Source organism: Salmo salar, chromosome 27, assembly GCF_965601325.2.
Source record: "Salmo salar chromosome 27, fSalSal1, whole genome shotgun sequence".
Taxonomy (NCBI): Eukaryota; Metazoa; Chordata; class Actinopteri; order Salmoniformes; family Salmonidae; genus Salmo; species Salmo salar.
Window position 1 is genome coordinate 15,082,501 of NC_138317.1, and position 23,195 is coordinate 15,105,695.

At 41.9% G+C, this 23,195-nt stretch overlaps 1 protein-coding gene across 1 annotated transcript in view; it reads right to left on the reverse strand.

Moving 5' to 3' along the window:
- Positions 1–2,630, reverse strand: part of LOC106588299 (teashirt homolog 1-like) — a 32,981-nt gene extending 30,351 nt beyond the window's left edge. The window contains exon 1 of the mRNA XM_014177131.3: positions 1,488–2,630. Coding sequence (XP_014032606.1) covers positions 1,488–1,527 — 40 coding nt within the window. The 5' untranslated portion in view covers positions 1,528–2,630. The remainder of the gene's footprint in view (positions 1–1,487) is intronic.
- Positions 2,631–23,195: the final 20,565 nt, after the last annotated feature.

Genomic DNA, 23,195 nt, shown 5'->3' on the forward strand with positions numbered 1-23,195 from the left:
TACTATGTTGAAGTGCATTGCAGTTTACCGGTCCCAAATAATGTTTTTGCACTGGGTAATTAAATGCTCCGATTTAGTACATGCATTCACGACAGTCTCAAGCCATTGTATTTATTAGGAGTTGACTGTAGCCTACATGCTTAGTGACAAAACCCCTTCCCTGACGCCCTTTTCATTCGTAGCCATTTTTTCACTAGTTTATCCAAATCACCTATTTATACCAGAATATCCTCACATTTATATTTCTGCATTCAAGCGGAATTCACAACCCCACAGAGTTCAAAGTAACTCCTTCCCAACCTGCTTAACTTCACATTTCCAAAGTCTGTTTAATATTCTAGAACTGTTTTGTTCAGCAGCAGTCTTTAATGCCTGAACTTCAAAGGCAGATTTCTCATTAGGTGATTGGTGGAAATCCTTGTCAGTCATTCCATGTTATAAGAGACAAAGAAAAAACGTCTCCAAAATGACAGGCTCAACTCTGGTCATCTTTCATGATACTTCATGAAAACTCCTATGTGTGTCAAATACATTTTTGTGCACCTCCCCAAAAATAGAAGGGGAAAAAAAACGCACTATCAAAGCGAAAAAGAAAAAAAGTGTGGATACTGCATAGTCTTTATCCTAGAATAGAATCTAGGCTACTCTGAAAAAAGCTATTTCTATTGTGGGTTGAATATAGCATTACATTGGTACAGAGTAGCCTAGTAAGTCTGTGGGAAAGTTAAAGTTGCTTCTTTGAGGAGTACTCTTATTAAGAAGTATTTGAGTGTTACTTTCTGATCTTGACACGCCCCAGCACCCCCCCCCCCCCCCCTCCGCCTCATCCCTTGTCCCTCCCCCCTTGGTCATTAATCGCAAAGTATTTACCCCTGCTTGGGAACTTTTCTTTCAATTTGTCTTTTCTCCTGCTTCTCGACAGGGGGAAAAAGTTGTCCATTGAGTGGCTCAAGCTGTCAAGCGCATGCGTGTTTCCACAGTGAATGATTTACTGACGCTTAACAGGAATGAATAGATCAAAGGTAGTCGCATGACAGGCGATCAATCAGGCATCAAATCAAGGATGGCAATCCCCGAGTGTAACGCAGAGACTTAAAATACGCGCAAGCGACTAGTTTTTCATGGGTACTTAAAGCCGAAGATATTCTACTAGATCAAACACACGTCCAATTGCATTAGGTGTATTATATGTGTATAAAACTTCAATAGGCCTATGGGTTTTGACAACCTATATGTGAATATGAACCAGTGACAAAACAAAATGGAAAGTATTTGAATTAGGCATATATACTTGTCTGGACCAAAAATAAATACATGTTATATTTATCTCCTTTTGATTGTAGCTAAATATGTATAACATAGTAGGCTATATTTATGTTTCGAATGTGTGTCTACTTAAGGCTATTTGAAATAAGGATGGGAAAATGAGTACTTGAGAGGATTTTATGGGAGGGAATTGGGGAAATAGACTTGAGAGTTGGGCTTACCTACGGACCGCCTTGGCGCTTGCTGCTTTCTCCTCGGCATGCTGCTGGTAGACTTTCCGCTTGACTTTCATGCAGAGACCAAAATAAAAGACGACCCAAGAGGAAACCAGTGCGACGAAACCAAATAAAAATAACGTCGTTTTGTCCTTCTCTTCAATAGAATCGGAATAGAAATGTAGATTCCCGTTCTTTGACTGGCGAAGGAAGTCTAAGCGTCAGTGAAAGTATTATTATTATTTTTTTAAACCATCTTTCAGCGATTGTTTGTCAAATGTGAAGAAACAAATAGCCTATCTCTAAACAAAATGACGTTTCTCTGGAAATGTTGAGTTGAAAACAGTTTTTTATAAGACCTCTGTTTTAGGTTTCAGTCTAGCAGTGGAGAACATGGACAGCCGCCAACGCTTCTTCAGTCCGCGGAGCTTCCATTACAAAAAAAGAAAGGATTCCACCCCTGGAACGACACTTTATAACAGATTTTCGTGTTGAAAGTAAAAGTCTTTCAATGTATCAAACTTCCACCGCGATGGATAACGTTCCAAACGGTATTTCCGCACAGGTGCTGTTCCGTTGTTCAATCTCTGCAAGTAGACACAAAATGGGGATAGAAGGAGATTGGCATTAGAGGGTTATGTCAATCAGTCCGTGTCAGTCATATCACCACGGCATTACTGATCAAATACCGCCAATAGGCTACTCTCCGTCTCCTCACGCAAACTAAACACCCACAGCTAGGCTCGGATAGCCTATTCCGACGAAGCTCACAAAAAAGAATGCCCTTTCGGCTTTCATGTGGACAGTTGATGTATTACTGCTCCGAAGACTTTTCATAAACAAACGAAACGCCAACAGCTACTCCATGAAACGATACGAATGTGGATTTATTGCTTCTTCTTTTTTTTAACTCCGCATAGTGAAGCTGGAGTCTCGTCTCCGCAGTGAGAAATATGATGCGGGGATGCGCGACTGATCAGACAGGCTCAACTGATAGACAGACGCATCGAGTTGCCTTTCCTGCCTCTCTGTTACTCCACCCCTCTGGAAGCGTCACTCTGACAGTCAGGGCCCACCTGTCAATCTTTTGAATTGTTCTGTTGTTTTCTCTCTATTCTTTTCTATAACATGATTATAAAACACGCCATGTCCAATGCAATGCTCTGGGAAAAAAATCTTCTCCACGTCCATGCATTATGATAGTTGGTTTCACCAAATTCGTTTTGAGCGTATGAGACTACACGTACTGCATGTCTTATGCTACTGTCCTGTTACATGGACTGCAAAATAGGGAGAAATGATCATCACAAAAACACAGAAAAGAACACTGACAGGGTATTCTGTATCTGTTCTGATATTCAATTCTCTTCTGAAATGCATTCTTTCGTTAACTTTTTAGACCATATGTTAGATTGCAAAGCTTCTCTATCTTGAAAAAAAATATCTATACAGGCAGCAGTTGGGAGTTTTTGTTTGTTTGTACCTCTTCATTGACACCTCTAAAAAGGGGGCATTGGAAGTTGCAGATTGATTCGTTACACCTTGCTAGGAAGTGACTACTCTGCATGGGAAGGGGAGGGGCGCCGAGTGCACAAATCCACTGTGACTGAAACAGTGCACTGCTCTCCATCCCTGCGCATTTATTTTAAATCTATCTCATTCACTATGTTATTAACATGTCAATACAACAACTTATTCTACCCGACTGCATTGAGGCAGAGTAGCTGTTTGGTCAATAACTCAAATAGCCAAGCTGTTGAATGTATTCTAAACCTAGGACATCAAGAGAACCCCAATTGACCGTGAAGTTGAGTTTTCTTCTATTTTTTTTAATGATATGCTCGTTTATTTTGGCTACTCTGTGGGTGCATGTGTTACCTAAAAGCACGTTTGATGGTGCTAAGTAGGCTAGCTTATAACTTCGGTAGCATTGAAGCTGTTTTACGTTGCTCAGCGGTAGATACGCACCGTTCCACCCACCACCCCATGCATCAGATATTTTGGAGATTTTCCATCACCACCATGGCTGCCGCTTCTTGCTAATGCACCAACTCAATCCACATTCTCGGGCGCACGACTGCATTTTTGCGAGACGGATTAATTTCCCAACGCCCAGGCGGCCGGCAGACGAACCTTGTTTAACTGACCCTGGTGAGTTCTCGGAATTTGCACCATATGTTAAGCTGTCTATCTGTTCATGCCACTCCGCACTTCATTTTTTTTTTAATGTTAAGATATTTTTCTCAAGTCGAAAGGTAACAGATGATGAACCAATAAGACTATCGTTAGGATTTTACCCACTCAAATAAATCCTTACCTCTCAGTGCGCGCGACATACTTGAGACATTGCCAGCATGCTATCAAATTTATCATCTATGCAGAATGGTTGTCGGAGGGGGCTAATAATGTGGCAATATTTCCAAGTACCGCCCCAACATCTGTCTATCTATCCATTCCTCCATCTACCTCGGCATGCCTGTCGCGATTGATGTTTCTTACGTCACTAATCTTCAATCAGAAAGTGCATCGTGGAAGTAGAGCTGGCAAGGACAGGCGAGGGTTTTATGCACTTTATGGACAGAGCACTGTGTTATAGGAGCTTTTTCATAGGGAATAGGCCTACTGAGTTGTTAAAGGTTACAAGACTTCTCTAGCTGCGTTTACAATTGTAAGTGTTCAGTTTGAACATTGGAATTGAATTGGTCTTGAAAGGTTTTGTCTCATGTAATTTCATATTCTTAAGCTACATTATTTTACACAGATATTGCTATAATTATTAATATTGTTGATATTATTATTAGTGTCATTATTATTATTATTATTATTATTATTATTACAGTTAATTTAACATAGGATACCAATGAGATTTGTTAGACTAAGATTTATAACAAAACCAGAAAAACTTTTGGTCAATTTTGTCAAAAACAATGAATATATGTTTTGTGCTCCATAATACAGATTGATACCTTATTAAATTCTATACATTAGATCCAATGTTGAACTTTGACACCTTTTATCATGCCTTAGTTGTGCGCCCTTGTGCATCTTGTTTGGTCTTGTTGATTTGATCATTTCTTTCTATAAGCCATTGCTGGCATCTTTGGTGTAATTTAGGTATAGACCAGTAAACAGAATTTAGAAATGAGGCTATTAGAAATAGTACAAACTATTCATCCAAAACTGTTTAGAATGGAGTGTATTGCATTTATTGTAGGTCCTAAGTCGTTGCCTGTTATTCACTATTCACTCTAATGATTACAGAAAACCACAAGAAAATATTTTTCTCAAGGTCTAACACCTGCTCAGGAGAACTTTACGACTACTTCATAAAGGTTCATAGTGAACGAAAACACTTCTGGACCATGCTTTCCATCCCCGGGCCTCAATAAGGATGCAGTTAAACTTCAACTCAAAGGGATTGTCATTTGACATTCCTGATTTAACTTGCACACAATATTCCTGCTAAAGAATTTGTTTAATTCAGTGTTCATAGTGTTTCTGTCATCTAAAAAGCCCTGAGTGTAAAACATTTTCACTATGCATTGTGTTGTATTTACAATAAGATGTCATGGGGGAAATAATTAGGTCATCCTCATATCTGTTTTTAATCTTTTGTATTTGGTAAATGAATAATTTTAGAGAAAATGAACACTTTCATAATATGCATGGTATTGAAAATGTGGTAAAATGGTTATGCGATAATGATCATATGGACTGAAATCTGACTTTGAGGGTATATTGTAGGCCTACATTTGTTTGTTATGGAATCTAGATACACATATTATGTGTTATGTGATATTATCCTGATTTTTACATACCAAAGATCACATTGTGCTGTTTGCTTTCTTGTCAGCCCAAAGGAAGGCAACTCACACATACACACATGCATGCACATGCCTTCACATTGCAGACAGATTCAGGCTCGCAAACACATACACTGGCCTGCAAACACACACCTACGCACACAAACATATACACACACACACACAAACTCACACACATGTGGTGTTATCAGTGTGTTGTGGCCCCATAAACTTACATTGTAACTATAATTGTTGCTGAATGTCCCTGATGACTCAACGCAAGCCCTATCACATAGGGTTAAACTGAAAAACAAGATGGTGGTTTCTCTGTACGTCCCCCCATGCATAACCTCTCGTAATGTGTAAGTCAATGTTAACAGCAGAGTATTTTCTGTAGTGTCCACCACTATTCACAATTTGCTGGTCTTTTATGTATTTGAGAAAGGAAGAAACAGAGCTAAGGACACATTACTCCTAACACATTATAGTTTATTGCCAGTGTGAATGTAATTACATATTGGGTATACCTTATTTTAGGTATTTAAGATTCTTACAAAGAAGATTCCACAATACCATAGTGCCAAGGCCATGAAATCTACAGGACACAAAAAAGCAGAATTTGAAGCCAGCATTTGTATTCACTTTGAATAGAACTAAAAGCAGCCATCCTGATCATGCTTTACACCACACAATTCATGCTATCGTGAACATTGGAAAGTAACTGCATTTTTTTTTGAAAGAACAGTGTGATTATAAGAGAGACATGGCTGAATGCAGAGTCGGACGGCACCATGGTATGGCTACCATTGTCAGTAACACAGAGCGTAAATCGGGAGGCCAGACCATAACTCACTGGGCATTGGATCCACTTCCATGCTCCCTGGAATTTTCTGGGAATTGTGTTGCCGTTCCCTGGAAGTGGGTGTCTGAGGAAAAGTATGGCATATCCAGTGACAAGATTGAAGGTAAAATTGGGAGATTTTTTTTTTAGATTTGTAGTTCCAGGTGCTAGTGCATTTTAAATGTTTTTTTCTTCTTCCTCTTTTTTTTCTCTCTCTCTACTTCCTTACAGCCAGTCATAATGAATCAGTGCATTATGGTCCAAAAAGCTTCCAAGCTACCCAATCCTAGGACGCCATCACACATGTCCACACACATGTATGTCAAGATCTTACACATTCGCAAACAATAACATGGCATAGTCCCATTCCCCCCCCCCCCCCCGCGCATATAAAGTACCTTTTCATACTGGCCCAATGACAACACGATGACGAGTCACCCTCGTTTTGTGTCACCGTCATCTCCCTTTTTACCTACGATGAAAAACACTCCCCTCAGTACATGTGAACACGTTCGTGTAGTTGGCATGTACTGTATATTTGCACACATTATGTTCTTCTTTCTATTTTCAGATTGGTTGACGTGAACACACACGGATTGTATGGATGGTGTACAGTGATACCAGTGAGAATGGACCTACTATTTCACCCCTGCTTCTAAATACTACATTGGCTGAAGGCCCAGTGCTAGAAGGTGAGGGAACATTCCAAAAGTAGTGTACTGTTTACTTATACAAACAACCTCATCCCAAACATGTATGTGATATGCAGTATACACAAAATGTACCTGTACATTTTTACCCTTTTATTGATGAAGTAAGGATAAGATATTTAGCTAGAGATAGATGACTCTCTACCCAAACTTTACTGCCCCTTAATATAAGCTGGAAATGGGTAAGATGGCAACAATGGAATATCCAAAAACTAAAAGTAATGAAAGTTAGAACTTACTTTTATAGGCCAACAATTGGAGACAATATGTTACATACATTAGCCAATGTATTTGTTTTGTCACTGACTGACACTTGATTAACGCATTTAGTTTTTCCATTTTATCTTCCAATATAATAATTATTAAATGTAAAGTTTGGATACAAAGTGCTATGCCTACATGCATTTTTTATTAAGTACTACATTTTTATCAAAGCTTCAGATAAAATGTTTGAGTGTGATGCCTCTTTTGACCTGCTATCACACAACCTCACCAGTCACACTAAGAAATATTTAATCAGACAAATACAGTTGAATGTAAACATGCTGTTGGCACAATAAAGAGAAAGACTTTTAACTGCCTGGTTATATGTGTAGCATTATCACTATTACTATCACCATTATCATTGTTTGAGGCATCACCTCAAGCAAACAGAGACCCTCCAGCCATAACACACCAATGCAAGGGTAACTGATAGAATTACAGAATCAAGTTTTTTTTTAGTGTGGGGAATGAATTCCATGTCGCTTCAACTCCATAATATAATTGGACATGCCATGAGAATGTGATGACGTTGCAACGTTGCTCATAACATTGCAATGTACTGTAACTTGTCCTAATTACAGCCTGACTCATTGGTTAGAGTACTATTGGTCCATAGCTATACTCTTGATTCACCATTGAGACCATTGTTACATTGATTACTTACTGACTCAATCAGTAATCAAATGGTATAAGTACTATTTACAATTGAAGTACTATTAACTACGTATAATGTTATGGTGAAATGACTTTGTGCCTGAGGAAGAACTGTAAGCTTGTCAGCTCAAGATTGCAGTTCTTCCACGGGCACAAAGTCTTTTCCCCATAACATACTTCTACAAAACTTCTAATAAAATATAGCCATTCACTTATTAAGTTTCTTTTTGCTCTCATTGTCATTCAAGTAACAAGACACTTCTAATCGGAGAGATTTGTGGCTTACGATAAACCTCCTCTATATGGTACATAATCTTCAATCAATGATGGGTCAAATGAAATCCCATGCATCCATTGACAGCATGAATATAAGCATATATGATAATAAAAAAAAAACAATAAAGAAGTGGGTCTTACTTTGACACAAGGTATATCTCCCCATCTATCAGATAAGGACGTATAATTAAAATGTCACCTAGCCTAGAAGAACAAGAGCTTTGATAGAGCTTTATACCCACAACTCAATTACTTCTGTAGTTTTTCAACAAATGTTGATGAAGAAACGTATCTGAAGTAGAGACGCGAGAGATGACACACTATGCCGTAATTTTGACAACGCAATTAAAGGTTCATAATCTCTGCCGGGGTCTTTTGATTACCTCAATTTGGACGCCCCAAGATGATGAAATGTCCCATGGATGTTATTTGAGGATGACAGATGCACAGCAAGTTCATTAAGAGCGATACTAGTACGTAGCTAAATTAAAATGGTGTTGAGCATGCTATGGATATGTGGACATGTACAGTATAAGATCTACAGATATCGATTCACTCATAATTAAATTGCTCTGCTATAGCCAAGGCCTAGCCTTTTGGGGGCCCTAGGTGAGATTTGGTTGGGGGGACCCCAACCTCACGGGTAAAACATTTAGGTGGCCTCCCTCTTGATGGCGGAGAGAAAATAATCTACATTTTAAAGTACATTTCCTGCAATTCTACAAATTTTGCCATTGGATGTAGAGAAAGTATTGCAGTTCTATAGCAAGTTTTCTGCAATTCTACACATATGTGACCCAATTCAGGAATCTAGGTGTATGTCGCAATTGATGACTTCACAGGAGAGCCGATTGAAAGTAAAAAATATTTTTTTATCAAAATGCGTTTTCTTTTGGCAGAAATGCTTTCTTGAACATGTGAACTTTCATGTACCTTAATAACAAACGTGTATGTCATCTGTAAACACGAATAAAATTGTTAAATTACGAGCCTTGTTGATTGAGCCACAGAAAAAGTTAGCAACCTTCCCACTAGCCATGATTGGCTGAGATAATGAGTGGACTAGACATGCCGAGAGAGGAGTTCGGCTTGGTCTGCCATAGAAGCTTGTCAGTCTGTGTTGGTAATCCTGTCGAACGTGGCTTTTAAAAAAATGTATTGTGTAGTGGAGCTGCATAAGTGTGGCTCACCACTTTCTGGAGGATCCAGTTTTGAAATCAGTGGAATTAGAGTATGATAGCTAAAGTCTTTGGATTAAACTTCAAACTAAGGGCAATGGTGGCATGACATTCCTGACAGGGAGACGCATCCATGCACGATGATGTATAAAGGTAAGATAGTCTAGCGTTAGCTAGTTACATTTTCAAATATTACACGTTTTCTAATTTTGACAGAAAGTGGTTTAATTTCAAGCTAAAGTGTACTGTTAGCTAGCTAGCTAACATTAGCTGGCTGGCTCCCTAGCTGATGTTGTCATTTGTTTCCCAGAGCTGTTTGCTGTTCTAGTTAGCAAACATTGACATGGTTGGTTAGCTCACAGGACTGTGGCATTGTTGGCACTGTTCATTGTTGTTTAACTAGCTAACATAACGTTAGCTGGCTGGCTCGTTAGCGAACGTTATGTGACGTGTGTGAACTTACACTTTGTTTACCTAGCTAGGTAACATAAACTCACTCACTTTTGTACATCGCCTTGGTCCGTACAATTTACCTTATTTTAGCGCACAAAAAATGAAATACTTCCAGATCAACTGTAATGTCAATACCATTGTAAAGGACAATTTCTTCACTTTCCAACAGAATCAATTACACGAACTCCATACTGCCCGTTTCTGCATGATTCAAGAAGTCAACGAGCTCCGTCGGGACTTTTTAAAAATGGTGGGTGGGGAAGCGAAACTAATGCGTGGTAGTGAGAAGGAGAGATGTGTGTGGCAGAACTGCTTTTTTTCACTCGATCTGTCCAACTTATCACCTTATCGCCTCTAAAGTGTAAATAAAACACTATAAAGAGTTTATATAATGTGTCATAACATACCTATTTGAAGGTTTGTGTCGAATTTGAATCGGGTTTTTAGGGCGGTGCTAAAATGAGCTTCAGAAGTAAACAGCGGCATTGAGAGTCATGATGCTTGCAGTGATGACGCAAAAAATGACTAGGTATCCCCCCCTTACCCCCGTCACTGTCCATTTCTTGTTTTTAAATGATGAGAGAAGTGCTACACCTGGTGGAGAGAGATTGTAAGACAGAAATAGTTGCTTTATGCATGCTGTACGTTACGGCATGACACGTCACGATGTAACGGAGGCTCAGTTTTTTCAACTTTTCTCCAATACTATAGAGCCATTACCATGTCGATCAACGCTTGAATAGAAACATAGTTCACACCCCAGATTATGAAGTCAACACAGTCGCTACAGTCCCATTAGTTTTCTTTGCAGCCTCGTTTGATTGTCGCGGTTGCGCACATTTGTACGGAATGGGGTGAGTTTACGTTACATTGTTTACCTAGTTAGCTATATGCCTTAAGCTAAAGTGTACTGTTAGCTAGCCAGCTAACGTTAGCTGGCTGGCTCCCTAGCTGATGTTATTATTCGTTTCCCAGAGCCGTGTGTTGTTCTAGTTAGAGCCTAGTGTTATCTAGCTAACATTGAACATGGTTGATTAACATGGTTTAACTAACTAACGTTGGCTGGCTGGCTCGTTAGCTAACATTATGTGACGTGTGTACAACACCCAATTAATATGGCCGGTGTCAGTAAACATCTGCAAAAAACCGTAATGAAATTGTTGCCAGCAGAGCTGGTTAGGCTGTTTTCATGCTATTCAGAGGTAAACAAATCATCGGCCAGAGCGTCAAGTGTGTGTTTCGAGAGGGAAACGAGATGGGTGGGGCTTAAGCTTAGGGTGAGGGTGTGAACGAGACTGAATGGGTATAGACAAAGAAGAGCTCTTCACTAGATACCAAAACATTCAATGGCAATTTTCTCAAAAGTGAGTTTACAAGCTGATCAACTTTCAAAGCAGAATTACTTTCCCATTGTTTCTCAAATGCAGTGTATGATATACCATTTTGTAGCTCTGAGTCTCTACTTTTATCTAATGTAAAAAACACAATTTCAAATTTTGCTACATAAGTCTGAATCCAGGTGGTGAGTCACATATTGCCATGGTGCGTATTTTTGTTGTTGTTGCAATATTATAACTAATTTCATTCTACTCATTTTGCTATGGGGTGGAGAGAAAGATTTGCAGTAACAAAATCAATGGGGGCCACCTGGAGGTTTACAGCCCCTGGCCACATGCCCTTAGTGCCCTTAGTGCCCAGTCGGTAATTCAGCCATGATTACTACAAGTTTAAATAGCTGGGTAGACTAACTTACCATTAAAAAAAAAGTTAGCTGACATGGACTATATGAATGACTGTCAGTGACTGAAATAGCAAGAGGAAAACTGCTGATGGACAAGCAAATTTCAGGATATTGCACCTTGTGTATTCTACTATTCTAATGCTCAACAGTAAGTTGAGGCCCCGAATGAGTTTTATTTATTTTTTGGCCGGGTGCCCAAGGTGATTGCCTATGTCACTTATGCCCAGGGTCGGCCCTGGCTATAGCTATGCTATTACAATTTAATTGATCAAAAAAATAATGACTTTTATTAAAGAACTTTAGATGATTGACTAAGATAATTAAAAGCAATATTGCTCGTTGTTAAGATGTAAAGGTTAGACTGTGAAGCCTAATTGTTTGAAGGTAAAAATTCACACAGAGAGAACACAAACAAAATCAAGTCTCTGGTGATTGCTTGTGCGTCTTCAAATTGTTGGGCTGATTAAATTGATGTGTTTGTTAGTAATAATTACACCACAATAGTAAAACATTTGCTGTGTCATTATTCCATGTCAACTTCAAACATTTTAATGTTTGCCATGTTTTATGCTATAGTCCTATTTACAGTTTGCATTTAGCTTTGTTGTAGGCCTACTTACCTTTTGTTTTCATCATTGTTGCCCTTTTTTTCCCTAACAATTTTTCTACTTTGTTTAACTTAATCATTGTTTGAAAGAAAGTTCTCTGCAATTCTACACATTTTGCCATGGTGTGGAAAGAAAATGTTGCAATTTTATAACTAATTACATGCAATTCTACTCGTTTTGCCATGGAGCGGAGAGAAAGATTTGCAGTTTAAAAGCAAATTTACTGCAATTCTACACATTTGCCATGGGGTGGAGATATATTTTTGCAGTTTTAAAGCAAATTTCCTGAAATTCGCAATTTTATGCTATTACTTATGCCATGTTAATTTGATATCTGAGTGAGAGTTACTAAAATCAATGGGGGCCACCTGGAGGTCAGGGCTCCTGGGCATGTGCTCTTCGTGTCCAGTCGGTAATTTGGCCATGATTACTACAAGTTTAGATAGCTGGGTAGACTAACTTACCATTCTATTTTTCGATTTTTTTGCTGACATGGGCTAATTGAGTGACTGTCAGTGACTGACATAACAAGAGGAAAACTGCTGTTGCACAAGCAAATTTTGAAATAGCAACTTGTGTATTCTACTAATCTAACGCTCAACAGTAAGTTGAGACCCCGACTGAGTTTTTAATGGTTTTCTTTTGTCCGGGGGCCCTCAGCAGCTGGGAGCCCTAAGCGACTGCTTATTGTCACACCCTGATCTGTTTCACCTTTCTTTGTGATTGTTTCCACCCACCTCCAGGTGTCACCCATTTTCCCCATTAGTCCCTGGGTATTTATTCCGGTGTTCCCTGTTTGTCTGTTGCCAGTTCGTCTTGTCTTGTCAAGTCAACCCAACCAGTGTGTTTTTCCGTGCTCCTGCTTTTTCCTATCTCTCTTTTGCTAGTCCTCACGGTTTTTACTCTTGCCTGCCTTGACTCTGAACCCGTCTGCCTGACCATACTGCCTGCCCTGACCTCGAGCCTGCCTGCCACTCTGTAACTCCTGGACTCTGACCTTGTTTATGATCTTTTGCCTGTCGACGACCATTCTCTTGCCTTGGATTATAATAAATATCAGAGACTCGAACCATCTGCCTCCGGTGTTTGCATCTGGGTCTCGCCCTGTGCCCTTACAGTATGAACTGGCCGTGACAGACCCAGCAGACTTGGACCAACTCCGCCATGCTGTCTCCCTGCAGGGAGCCACCATTGGGAGGCATGGGGAGCTACTGCTGGACCTTTTGGAAGGGCTTCGCTCCCTGACAGAACGCCACAACCAAGGGTTCAAGGCTATTATGGAGCAAATCAGGGTGTTAGTTCATAGGGAGCCCACAACCTCTGAGACCCCCCAACCACCCAGTATCCTTTTTACTATTAGTGGTGGGTTTGGACAGCCTACCCTGGCTCCCCTAGAACCCCGCTTACCTCCTCCGGAGTGATATTCTGGGGATCCTGGAACCTGCCGGGGTTTTCTTTCTCAGTGCTCCCTTATTTTTGAGCTGCAGCCATCTTTGTTCCCTTCGGATCGGTTGAAGATAGCGTATATTATTATGCTATGCCGGGAATGGCGCTCTCCTGGGCTACGGCAGTTTGGGAGCAACAATCCGCTATTTGTCGTGATCTGGAAGACTTCATGGCAGAGGTGAGGATTGATGGACGTCTATGGGAACGCAGGAGTGAGAGGAGGTCTGGCCGAGGTCACACTCGTCCATCCGCTGCGGCTTGCTCACCTCCGAAGGAATCCGGAAGTCCCCAAAAGCTGTTTTTCCGAGAGGATCCGAGGCCACCCGAGCTCCCTCGAGAATCATCGACGACGGGTGAGTCGGAAATACCGGAACCTATGCAACTGGGAAGAGCTAGATTATCGCCTAGGGAACGTTCACGCAGGCTAAGCTCCAATAGTTGTCTGTATTGTAGTGCTGTAGGGCATTACATAGCCACCTGCCCAGTGAAGAGACCTGAATCCTTAGTAGGTACAAGTACACTCGTGAGCCTGACTGGGAACCCTCTAATTCCCATTACCCAAACTCCTTTTTATGTGATCTTGCTGTGGGGAGACCAGTCTAAGTCTCTCTGGGTGCTCATTGACTCTGGGGCAGATGAGAGTTTCATGGATGCTACCCTGGTATCGGAACTAAGTATCCCTACTCAACTCCGTTCCCATGGATGCCAGGGCACTGGACGGCCGCTCCATTGGAAGAGTCACGCACAACACAGTTCCCATTAATATGCGGGTATCTGGAAACCACAGTGAGTCAATACAGCTTCTCCTCATTGAGTCTCCCCACATCCCTATTGTTTTGGGATTTCCTTAGCTCCAGAAGCACAAACCCGATATTGACTGGACCACGGGTTCAATCCTGGGTTGGAGCCCGTTCTGCCATTCTCATTGCCTGAAGGCGGCGCAGCCTTCCCCGGAACGTCTGCTTCCAGGGTTGCGTACGACCTCGATTTTCTCTGCCGTTCCCGCAGAGTACCATGACCTCCTGGAGGTTTTCAGCAAGGCTCATGCTACCTCCCTTCCTCCACATCGTCCTTATGATTGTGCTATTGACCTCCTCCCGGGCATCACACCGCCTCGAGGCCGGATATATTCCATGTCTGGTACGAGTGGCAGACGGCTTTCAACACTGCCTGTGGACACTATGAGTACCTGGTTATGCTGTTTGAACTCACCAACTCACCCGCTGTCTTCCAGGCCGTGGTCAACAATGTGCTCCAGGACATGTAAATCGTGTTGTTTTTGTCTACCTCGACGACATCCTGGTTCTCTCTCGTTCTGCCCAGGAACACATTCTCCATGTTCGACAGGTCCTTCAGTGCCTCCTGGAAAATCAGTTGTTTGTAAAAGCTGAGAAGTGCGAGTTCCACCGCTCCACTATCTCGTTTCTGGGATACATCATCGATGAAGGGAATGTTCAGATGGATCCTGATCTGCTGGGTTTGGCAGATGCCAGGAGAATGCTACCTGCCCAATGCATAGTGCCAACTGTAAAGTTTGGTGGAGGAATAATGGTCTGGGGCTGTTTTTCATGGTTCAGGCCCCTTAGTTCCAGTGAAGGGAAATCGTAACGCCACAGCATACAATAAAATTCTAGACAATTCTATGCCTCCAACTTTGTGGCAACAGTTTGAGGAAGGCCCTTTCCTGTTTCAGCATGACAATGCACAAAGCGAAGTCCATACAGAAATATTTTGTCGAGATCGGTGTGGAAGAACTTGACAGGCCTGCACAGAGCCCTGACCTCAACCCTATCGAACAGCTTTGGGATAAATTGGAACGTAGACTGCGAGCCAGGTCTAATCGCCCAACATCAGTGCCGACCTCACTAATGCTCTTGAGGCTGAATGGAAGCATGTCCCCGCAGCAATGTTCCAACATCTAGTGGAAATCCTTCCCAGAAGAGTGGAGGCTGTTATAGCAGCAAAGGGGGGACCAATTCCATATTAATGCCCATGATTTTGGAATGAGATGTTTGACGAGCAGGTGTTCACATACCTTTGACCATGTAGTATGTCTTAAAGCATAATTGAGAAATAATTATTTGAAGTTGGAATATTTGTGACATTTTGGCCTTAACCAGTCCTCATTTAAGAATATAATGTTTCATCTGTAGGTGCTACAAAGCAAACATTGGTGTTATACAAAGCTTTAACGATTGCCCTGTAATATGAGTAGTATTTTGATTTAAAATAAAATAATCTGACATTAATTTATGAGCATTGATAATATAAACATGAATATTGAACAATTACATTTTTTGATTTAGCTATTTTTTATATACAATATCTTGTTGAACATAATATACTCTACAACCATATCAAAGTGGTATGTCTGCAACTTTTAGAGTTATAATCCAATTGGTTTGCATTACCAACAGAGTGAATGTGAAAATGGATTCAAAATGGTTGCACTCTGTCTGTTGATTTGCAGGGTGTGCAATGATACAAGTAAAAGGAGGGCTGTGACTAGTTAAATCACAGATCATCCATTATATTGACCAGATACTCTAGTGGCCACTCTAACAATGAATAGATGTGTTAAAAAAGGGAAGGCAGTAGGGAGGCAAGATCAGGTGGGTCCCTTGTAGCCAATGAGAGGACAGATACTTGTGTGACCGACAGGCACAATGGTTTCCACTAGTTACCACAGCCACAAAGTAAAAATTCATGAAAACAAGAAATTGCTTTTTTTGTCTTAATTTTAGGATAGGGTTAAGCATAAGGTTAGCAGAGTGGTTAGGGTTAGGTTTAAAATATAATTTTAAGAAGAAACATTCTGGAAAAAGGTGGGGTGTATGACTTTGTGGCTGGGGTAACTAGTGACGACCAGGCAGAACTCCAAAATAGTGTTTTTTCTGTTGTACTTATATCAGTACACTCGTAACAACCTAATAATTACGAAACTTCTATTCGATCAATTAATCCACACGTAGCAAATAAACCATACATTTATTTTATAACCAAATACAAAATTCTCATTGACCTCCATACAAAAACTCCTTGCTTGGTGAGTGAAAAAAATAAAATAAAATGCCACCTACTGGAGAACATCCATTTTGGGCCCAGTTTTCCCTCACTTCGCCTCTTCCTCTCCGGTTACAGTGCCTACTATGCCAGTTTCTCTATATAAAATGGGCCATAACATTAAAACTTTCAGAGATCCCACTCTGGATCTTTGATATGCCCGTAGATTAAATTATGTTTTAGTTTTGTGAGGAATCACCCCATTTTAAAAATGTACTGCTCATACAGTATTTTTCCTGAAGGTATTTTTTCATTGTGGATTTGTAGATGGTGGGAAAGTAGCTAGTCCATCCACATCTGCACTCAGCACTTTGACTTTAGCATATTTGCAATTATTCTGATTAAACAGATTTTGATCAAAAATGCACTATCACGCTGAAGAACCTATACACAGACTACTTGCTGTGCATACAGATGTAAGATCTTAATTTGAGCCAGTTTGTTACAACAGTAAAATAATCATGCATCGACAGGAAATATGAATTATTATGTGTATTTGTTGTAGGGGGTTGATTTTTCGTCAGGACAAAAAATAAAACATAAAAAAAAGAGGGGCCCCAATACACAGTGGGGGCCTATATGCAGAAGGGGCCCCCAATAGTCAGAGGGGGCCTATATGCAGAGGAGGCCCCGATACACAGAGATGGGCCCCGAAAACCAGATGGGGCCCCAAATACCCAGATGGGGCCCCCGATACGCAGAGGAGGCCTATACGCAAAGGGGGCCTATACGCAGAGGGGGCCCCGATACCCAGAGAGGGCTCCAAATACCCAGAGGGGGCCTATATGCAGAGTGGGCCCTGATACCCAGAGGGGGCTCCAAATACCCAGAGGGGGCCCCAAATACGCGGAGGGGGCCTATATGCAGAGGGGGCCCCGATACCCAGAGGGGGCTCCAAATACCCAGAGGGGGCCCCTGATACGCAGAGGGGGCCCCGATACCCAGAGGGGGCCCCAAATACGCAGAGGGGGCCTATATGCAGAGGGGGCCCCAATACCCAGAGGGGGCCTATATGCAGAGGAGGCACCCGATACCCAGCGAGGGCCTCAAATACCCAGAGGGGGCCCCCGATACGCAGAGATGGCCCCCGATACGCAGAGGGGGCCTAAATGCAGAGAAGGCCCCCGTTATGCAGAGATGGCCCCCGATACGCAGAGGGGGCCTATATGCAGAAGGGGCCCCCAATAGTCAGAGGGGGCCTATATGCAGAGGAGGCCCCGATACACAGAGATGGCCCCCGAAAACCAGATGGGGCCCCAAATACCCAGATGGGGCCCCCGATACGCAGAGGAGGCCTATACGCAAAGGGGGCCTATACGCAGAGGGGGCCCCGATACCCAGAGAGGGCTCCAAATACCCAAAGGGGGCCTATATGCAGAGTGGGCCCTGATACCCAGAGGGGGCTCCAAATACCCAGAGGGGGCCCCAAATACGCGGAGGGGGCCTATATGCAGAGGGGGCCCCGATACCCAGAGGGGGCTCCAAATACCCAGAGGGGGCCCCTGATACGCAGAGGGGGCCCCGATACCCAGAGGGGGCCCCAAATACGCAGAGGGGGCCTATATGCAGAGGGGGCCCCAATACCCAGAGGGGGCCTATATGCAGAGGAGGCCCCCGATACCCAGAGAGGGCCTCAAATACCCAGAGGGGGTACCCAGAGGTAAGAATAACAGAGTCTTTATGGCTGGGGCATGAGTCACCTATACTAATGTAGGTCGCTTCCTAAACACATACTCTCACTCACTCATTCACTCGATTTGGCAATCAGTGTGTCCGTACACGCGTATGTGTGTATGTACGTGCGTGCGTGTGTGGTTTTCCTCTGTCTCTGATCTGACTCATCCACAGGCTGTGTGGGTTTTTCCCGCAGAGACAAGGGATCCGTTTCAGGGAAGAGTGTGCGTGTGTCCTGTGTGTGCATGTTGTTGCTCAGCGGTGTACAAAGCGGATGGCCCATGTGAATAGAGGGGAAGGCTGAGGGTACAGGGAAGGGTTGATTGATGGGTTATTGTACAACCAGACATAACTGGTGAGGTCATGGCCTTCTCTCTCTCGCTCACTCACTCAAACAGTTGTGTCTATGGGACAGACCAGGGCTCTGGAACAACCTTCAGAAAACCTTTATAGCACCGCTGAATTAAGTGACAGATTTCACTTTTCAAAATACCAGCCATTGGCATGCATACCCTTTGAAGAACCCGTTTTGGTTTCAGGTAGAACCCTTTTGGGTTCCATCTAAATCTCTTTTCACAGAAGGTTCTACATGGAACCCAAAATAATTGTTTGTACCTGGAACCAAAAACGGTTCTACCTGGAACCAAATTGTTCTCTTATGGGGACAGCCGAAAAACCTTTTTGGAACCCTTTTTTCTAAGCGTGTACTTTCCTCTCCTCCTCTGATCCATTTGTTGTTTTTGACACAAGCACTCCACTGCCAATTAGCATTTTTTGCCCGTTAATTAGAAAAGTCAAGCAGTGAAATGTTTGTCTTCGTCAGCTCAGCTAGACAGTACTACATTTTCTCAAACAGATAAAACAGCACTGCATCAGTAATATTGACTGTCTCGTGGCATAGTGCAAACATTTTTTTTTTCTTCATTGCTGATTAGTTTGTAAAGGACATTTATATTGCAATGACAGCATTTACTGCAATTTAAAAGCATATATAGAATATTATATATATTTATTTTACAGATCTAGTGTTGAGAAAATAAGAACTGCCCATCCCTCAACAAAAAAAAACATTAAAAAGTGAGCTTGCACTTCTTTCGTAGTCCTTTTACTGCTCCACTACAACAACCATGCAACATGCCCAGTGGACTACATATCATAACTCAGGATAAGATGCAGACAGTTCGAATCACAGAAGTTTATTTACAAAACAGGGGGCAGGCAAACGGCAGGTCAAGGGCAGGTCGGTAATCCAGGGCAGAGTCCATAAGGTGCAGAACGGCAGGCGGGCTCAGGGTCAGGGAAGGCAGAATGGTCAAAACCAGAAGAACTAGAAAACAGGGACTAAAGAGAACAGGAGTACGGAAAAACACGCTGGTAGGCTTGACAAGACGAACTGGCAACAGACAAACAGAAAACGCAGGTATAAATGCACAGGGGATAATGGGGAAAATGGCCGACACTTGGAGGGGGTGGAGACAAGCACAAGACAGGTGAAACAGATCAGGGTGTGCCATTACATCGTATTTCGGCATATTTTAAAAGGGGAAATTATGCCATTTAGTGTTATTTTATTTCCATATCAATATCCTACCGTCCACTAGGGACAGCACAAGAGCCTATTACCAGAGAGGCTTGCGACAAGCTAGGGTGTTGGGATGGGATTGAGGATTGGTTTAAACCGTGAGCTCTGCTTCTGAGGATCGCTTGTTCAAAACCAGTTCTAGGCACTCGTTTTGTATTTTTTTCCTGTTTCAAGCCTTAACCCTAACCGTATCCACTCAGAATGAATGCCTAAAGTTAACCCTAATGCCTACGTTCAACCAAAATCTCGTAACGTATTCCTGAACTTAACCCCCGAGGTTAGTTTCACTTTCACTTTTGCGCAGTTTGATTGACACCTAACATACAACAAAATATGCCATAATAATAACTGCAACACTGCTGTAATCTACCAAGTACAGCACAGGTGGCTCCACATGCAATAAATAAAAGGGCTAGCCATGCCATATCTCTGTTGCTTTAGTTATGGCGAGGTGTATATTTGGAGATTGAACATGCCAGTAATATTGAATGGTCAGTTTTATAAGAATAAGTGACTCATACCTGATAAAACATTTGAATCTGACTGCAGTTGATAATCTTGATAATATTAATTTCATTTCATTGGGATTCGGTTGAACAATTATGTATCGCTACTATTGATGTTCCAAATTGACAACCCTTAACAGATTATTGTCTTTTATGTAACTAAAATGTCTGTATTCTATATTGGTCGTCCCATGTAGTTTGAGGAACGTTTTCATGAATGGGAACCTCTTAATTAGGTCCTCTGTTCCTCCCTAGTCATATTGAGGGATGGACCTCACAATGTTCATTAATGATAATCAGCAGGAGTGATCACATGGCTACAAACCCAATCTCTGAGGACCTGACACTTGAAAAGAAGCCTTAAATCACAGAGGGATTCTTAATTGCAAAAATATACCAGCCACCTCACTAACAAGTTAATTGGAAAAACCTTTAAAAGGTTCCTCAAGGCCGATTCTCAAGGATTTGTTGGAGATCCTCTTTAACTTCAAACCGTTTACTTAATCTTTTGTCATTGTGTTTTACAGTCACAGTTTAGGGTAAAATGTAGTTTGTAGTGGATAAGACCTTTTACCCCAAATATTATTTTAGAGGGGGAAAGCTGGGGCCTATTAAGCAGGGCAGAGCATTCACAATGTTGTACATAGAAGGGTTGCACCCTTCTGAACAGGCCCCAGTACTACAGACGTATGGAGGATACCAGCCTGCTGTGAAGCTTGAGCCTGAGGGTGTCTTAAATTGTGCACCTTACTGTTCTAATGGACTTCACGGACATTTCCTTTGAAGCTGTTGTTGGTATTTTGGGTGTTATTGTAAAGTCTTTGTGCTGCAGTACAACTTGTAGGCCTGCTCAAGAGTGACAGTCATATTTCTGAAGGGACACTGATGACTTGTGATTCATTGAATGTAACTAAATACAGTACCTGAAAACCACTGAAATATCCTGAAACTATTATTGACCGAACCCCTGGTGGTAGCCTATGTATTATTCATCTTCAAGTTTCTGAATCATACTAGATTTATAACCTACAAAATCAATCAGTCTCTCATTGCTAAAATGCCTCTCTCGCTCTATTGCTCTCCCTCTTTCTCTTTTGCTTTGGTACAGGTCAAATGATGAAGTCATTTTTCTGTGCTCTCACATGCCCCTGCTAGACACACACACACGCACACACCTGACCTAATTGCTCAATCTTACTAAACTAATTAATCACAGTAGTCTAATCACAGTGACAAGGTTAGGTGGGTGACATTCTCCAAAATCTCCCCCTTTCCCCTTAAATCCCTTCTGCAACACTCTCTCTCTCTCTCTCTCTCTCTCTCTCTCAAGGGTCACTTTTATCAAAAATCATTGAAAACATATCTTCAGATGTCGGCTCTTAATCGACCCTTCGGGGTTAACAGTATTGCACTTCTCATGTAGCCTACTTTTGGCCAGCTAATAGCCTAACCACTAATCAAGAAACATTATGGACTAAACGTTCAAATTATTTTGTTGTGACAATATAGGTCAAATTAAGATCCTACATATATATGCATATGACTGTGTCCTACCTGTTTTTGAAAGGTAGTAAAGTCACCCCACAGAGGTGAGACTGGGCATACTATGAGTGTGTGCATGAATGTGTGTGTGGGGGGGTGGTGGGTGGGGGGTGGTGGTGGTGGGGGGGGGGGGGGGGGGGTTATGGGCGTGGTCAGACTGCTCCATTAATCAAAAAGAATGACACCACGTCGTCCCCGATAGGACGGCTTCACGAGCATCAGGGAGGAGGATGGGGAGGGGCAGCCAACTTTATTAATCAAGCACTCTGATTAATTGTTATGAAGTGTCACCCATAAATTTCTCCTTTGGATTTAATAATCCTCGAGGAAGATTTAACAATCTCCTGCGCGATTTTGAGTTTTATTGAGGGCTGTGTGAGGAGAGGGAGAGGGAGAGGGAGGCAGCGGTGACACAAATAGCTTCTCAGTGGACCGTTCTTCTCAGCTTGACAGTTATGAAATACAATTATCAGTGAGATCTGCTTAAGAATTCATCAGTGGCGCCCCTGTCTTTCCAAGGAGAGTGAAGGTGGTAAAACTACTACATACAAAGGAAGTCTTAACTGATAAGACATTAAGATATCTCATTCTCCCCACCCCCCACAGTCCTTAAACTATCATTTCAATATCTTTAAGGTTTTTTGTCTCTGGGCTTGTAAAGTTGCTGTTAAGGTATATATATGTGGCTTTGAATGGATTCCCATGCATTATATTAAAGCGTAAATCATTCGGTAATCAGGGAAGATGGCGAATGGCACGTCGAATGCAAATCACCAGGATGGGCATCATTTGTTTGAAATGTATTTCTTCTGCTTTCCATTAAGTTCAATAATACTTGTTAATCTTGCCGTACAAGGGAAATATACTGTCATCTAATCGTGCAATGCTCTTGTCAGGTCTCGTGGTGACAAAATCATGAAACGCAAGTGCTTTCAATCAATTGCAATTATCATTCCGTTCATATTACTATACAGTATTGTTGTGTTTTGCATGTTTGGTATGCATACTTTGAGTACATATATTTCAGGCCCGAAGAACAAGAGCTGACACTCATTGATGAGTTACTGAGCAATATATTCAGATTCATAAGCACCACTGATCAATCTGATTGGTTGTTATGAGCCGAGGACCTGCACATATAATGGACATCCTTAAATATGAATTTTGAGCGCCCTGAGAATAACGTTGCTCCAAGCCTATAGCCCAATGTAGCGAAAGCTTTATCTGAATAGGTGAGGTGAGGTATAACTCAAATGGGGAACAATGAGGTAAGAATGTTGGAGAACCTTGGCCCAACTCAAAGCATAGCTTAACCAAAGCCCATTAGCCATAGATTATCCCAGTCCAGCCGGGTTCCCCACTATACTGTACCT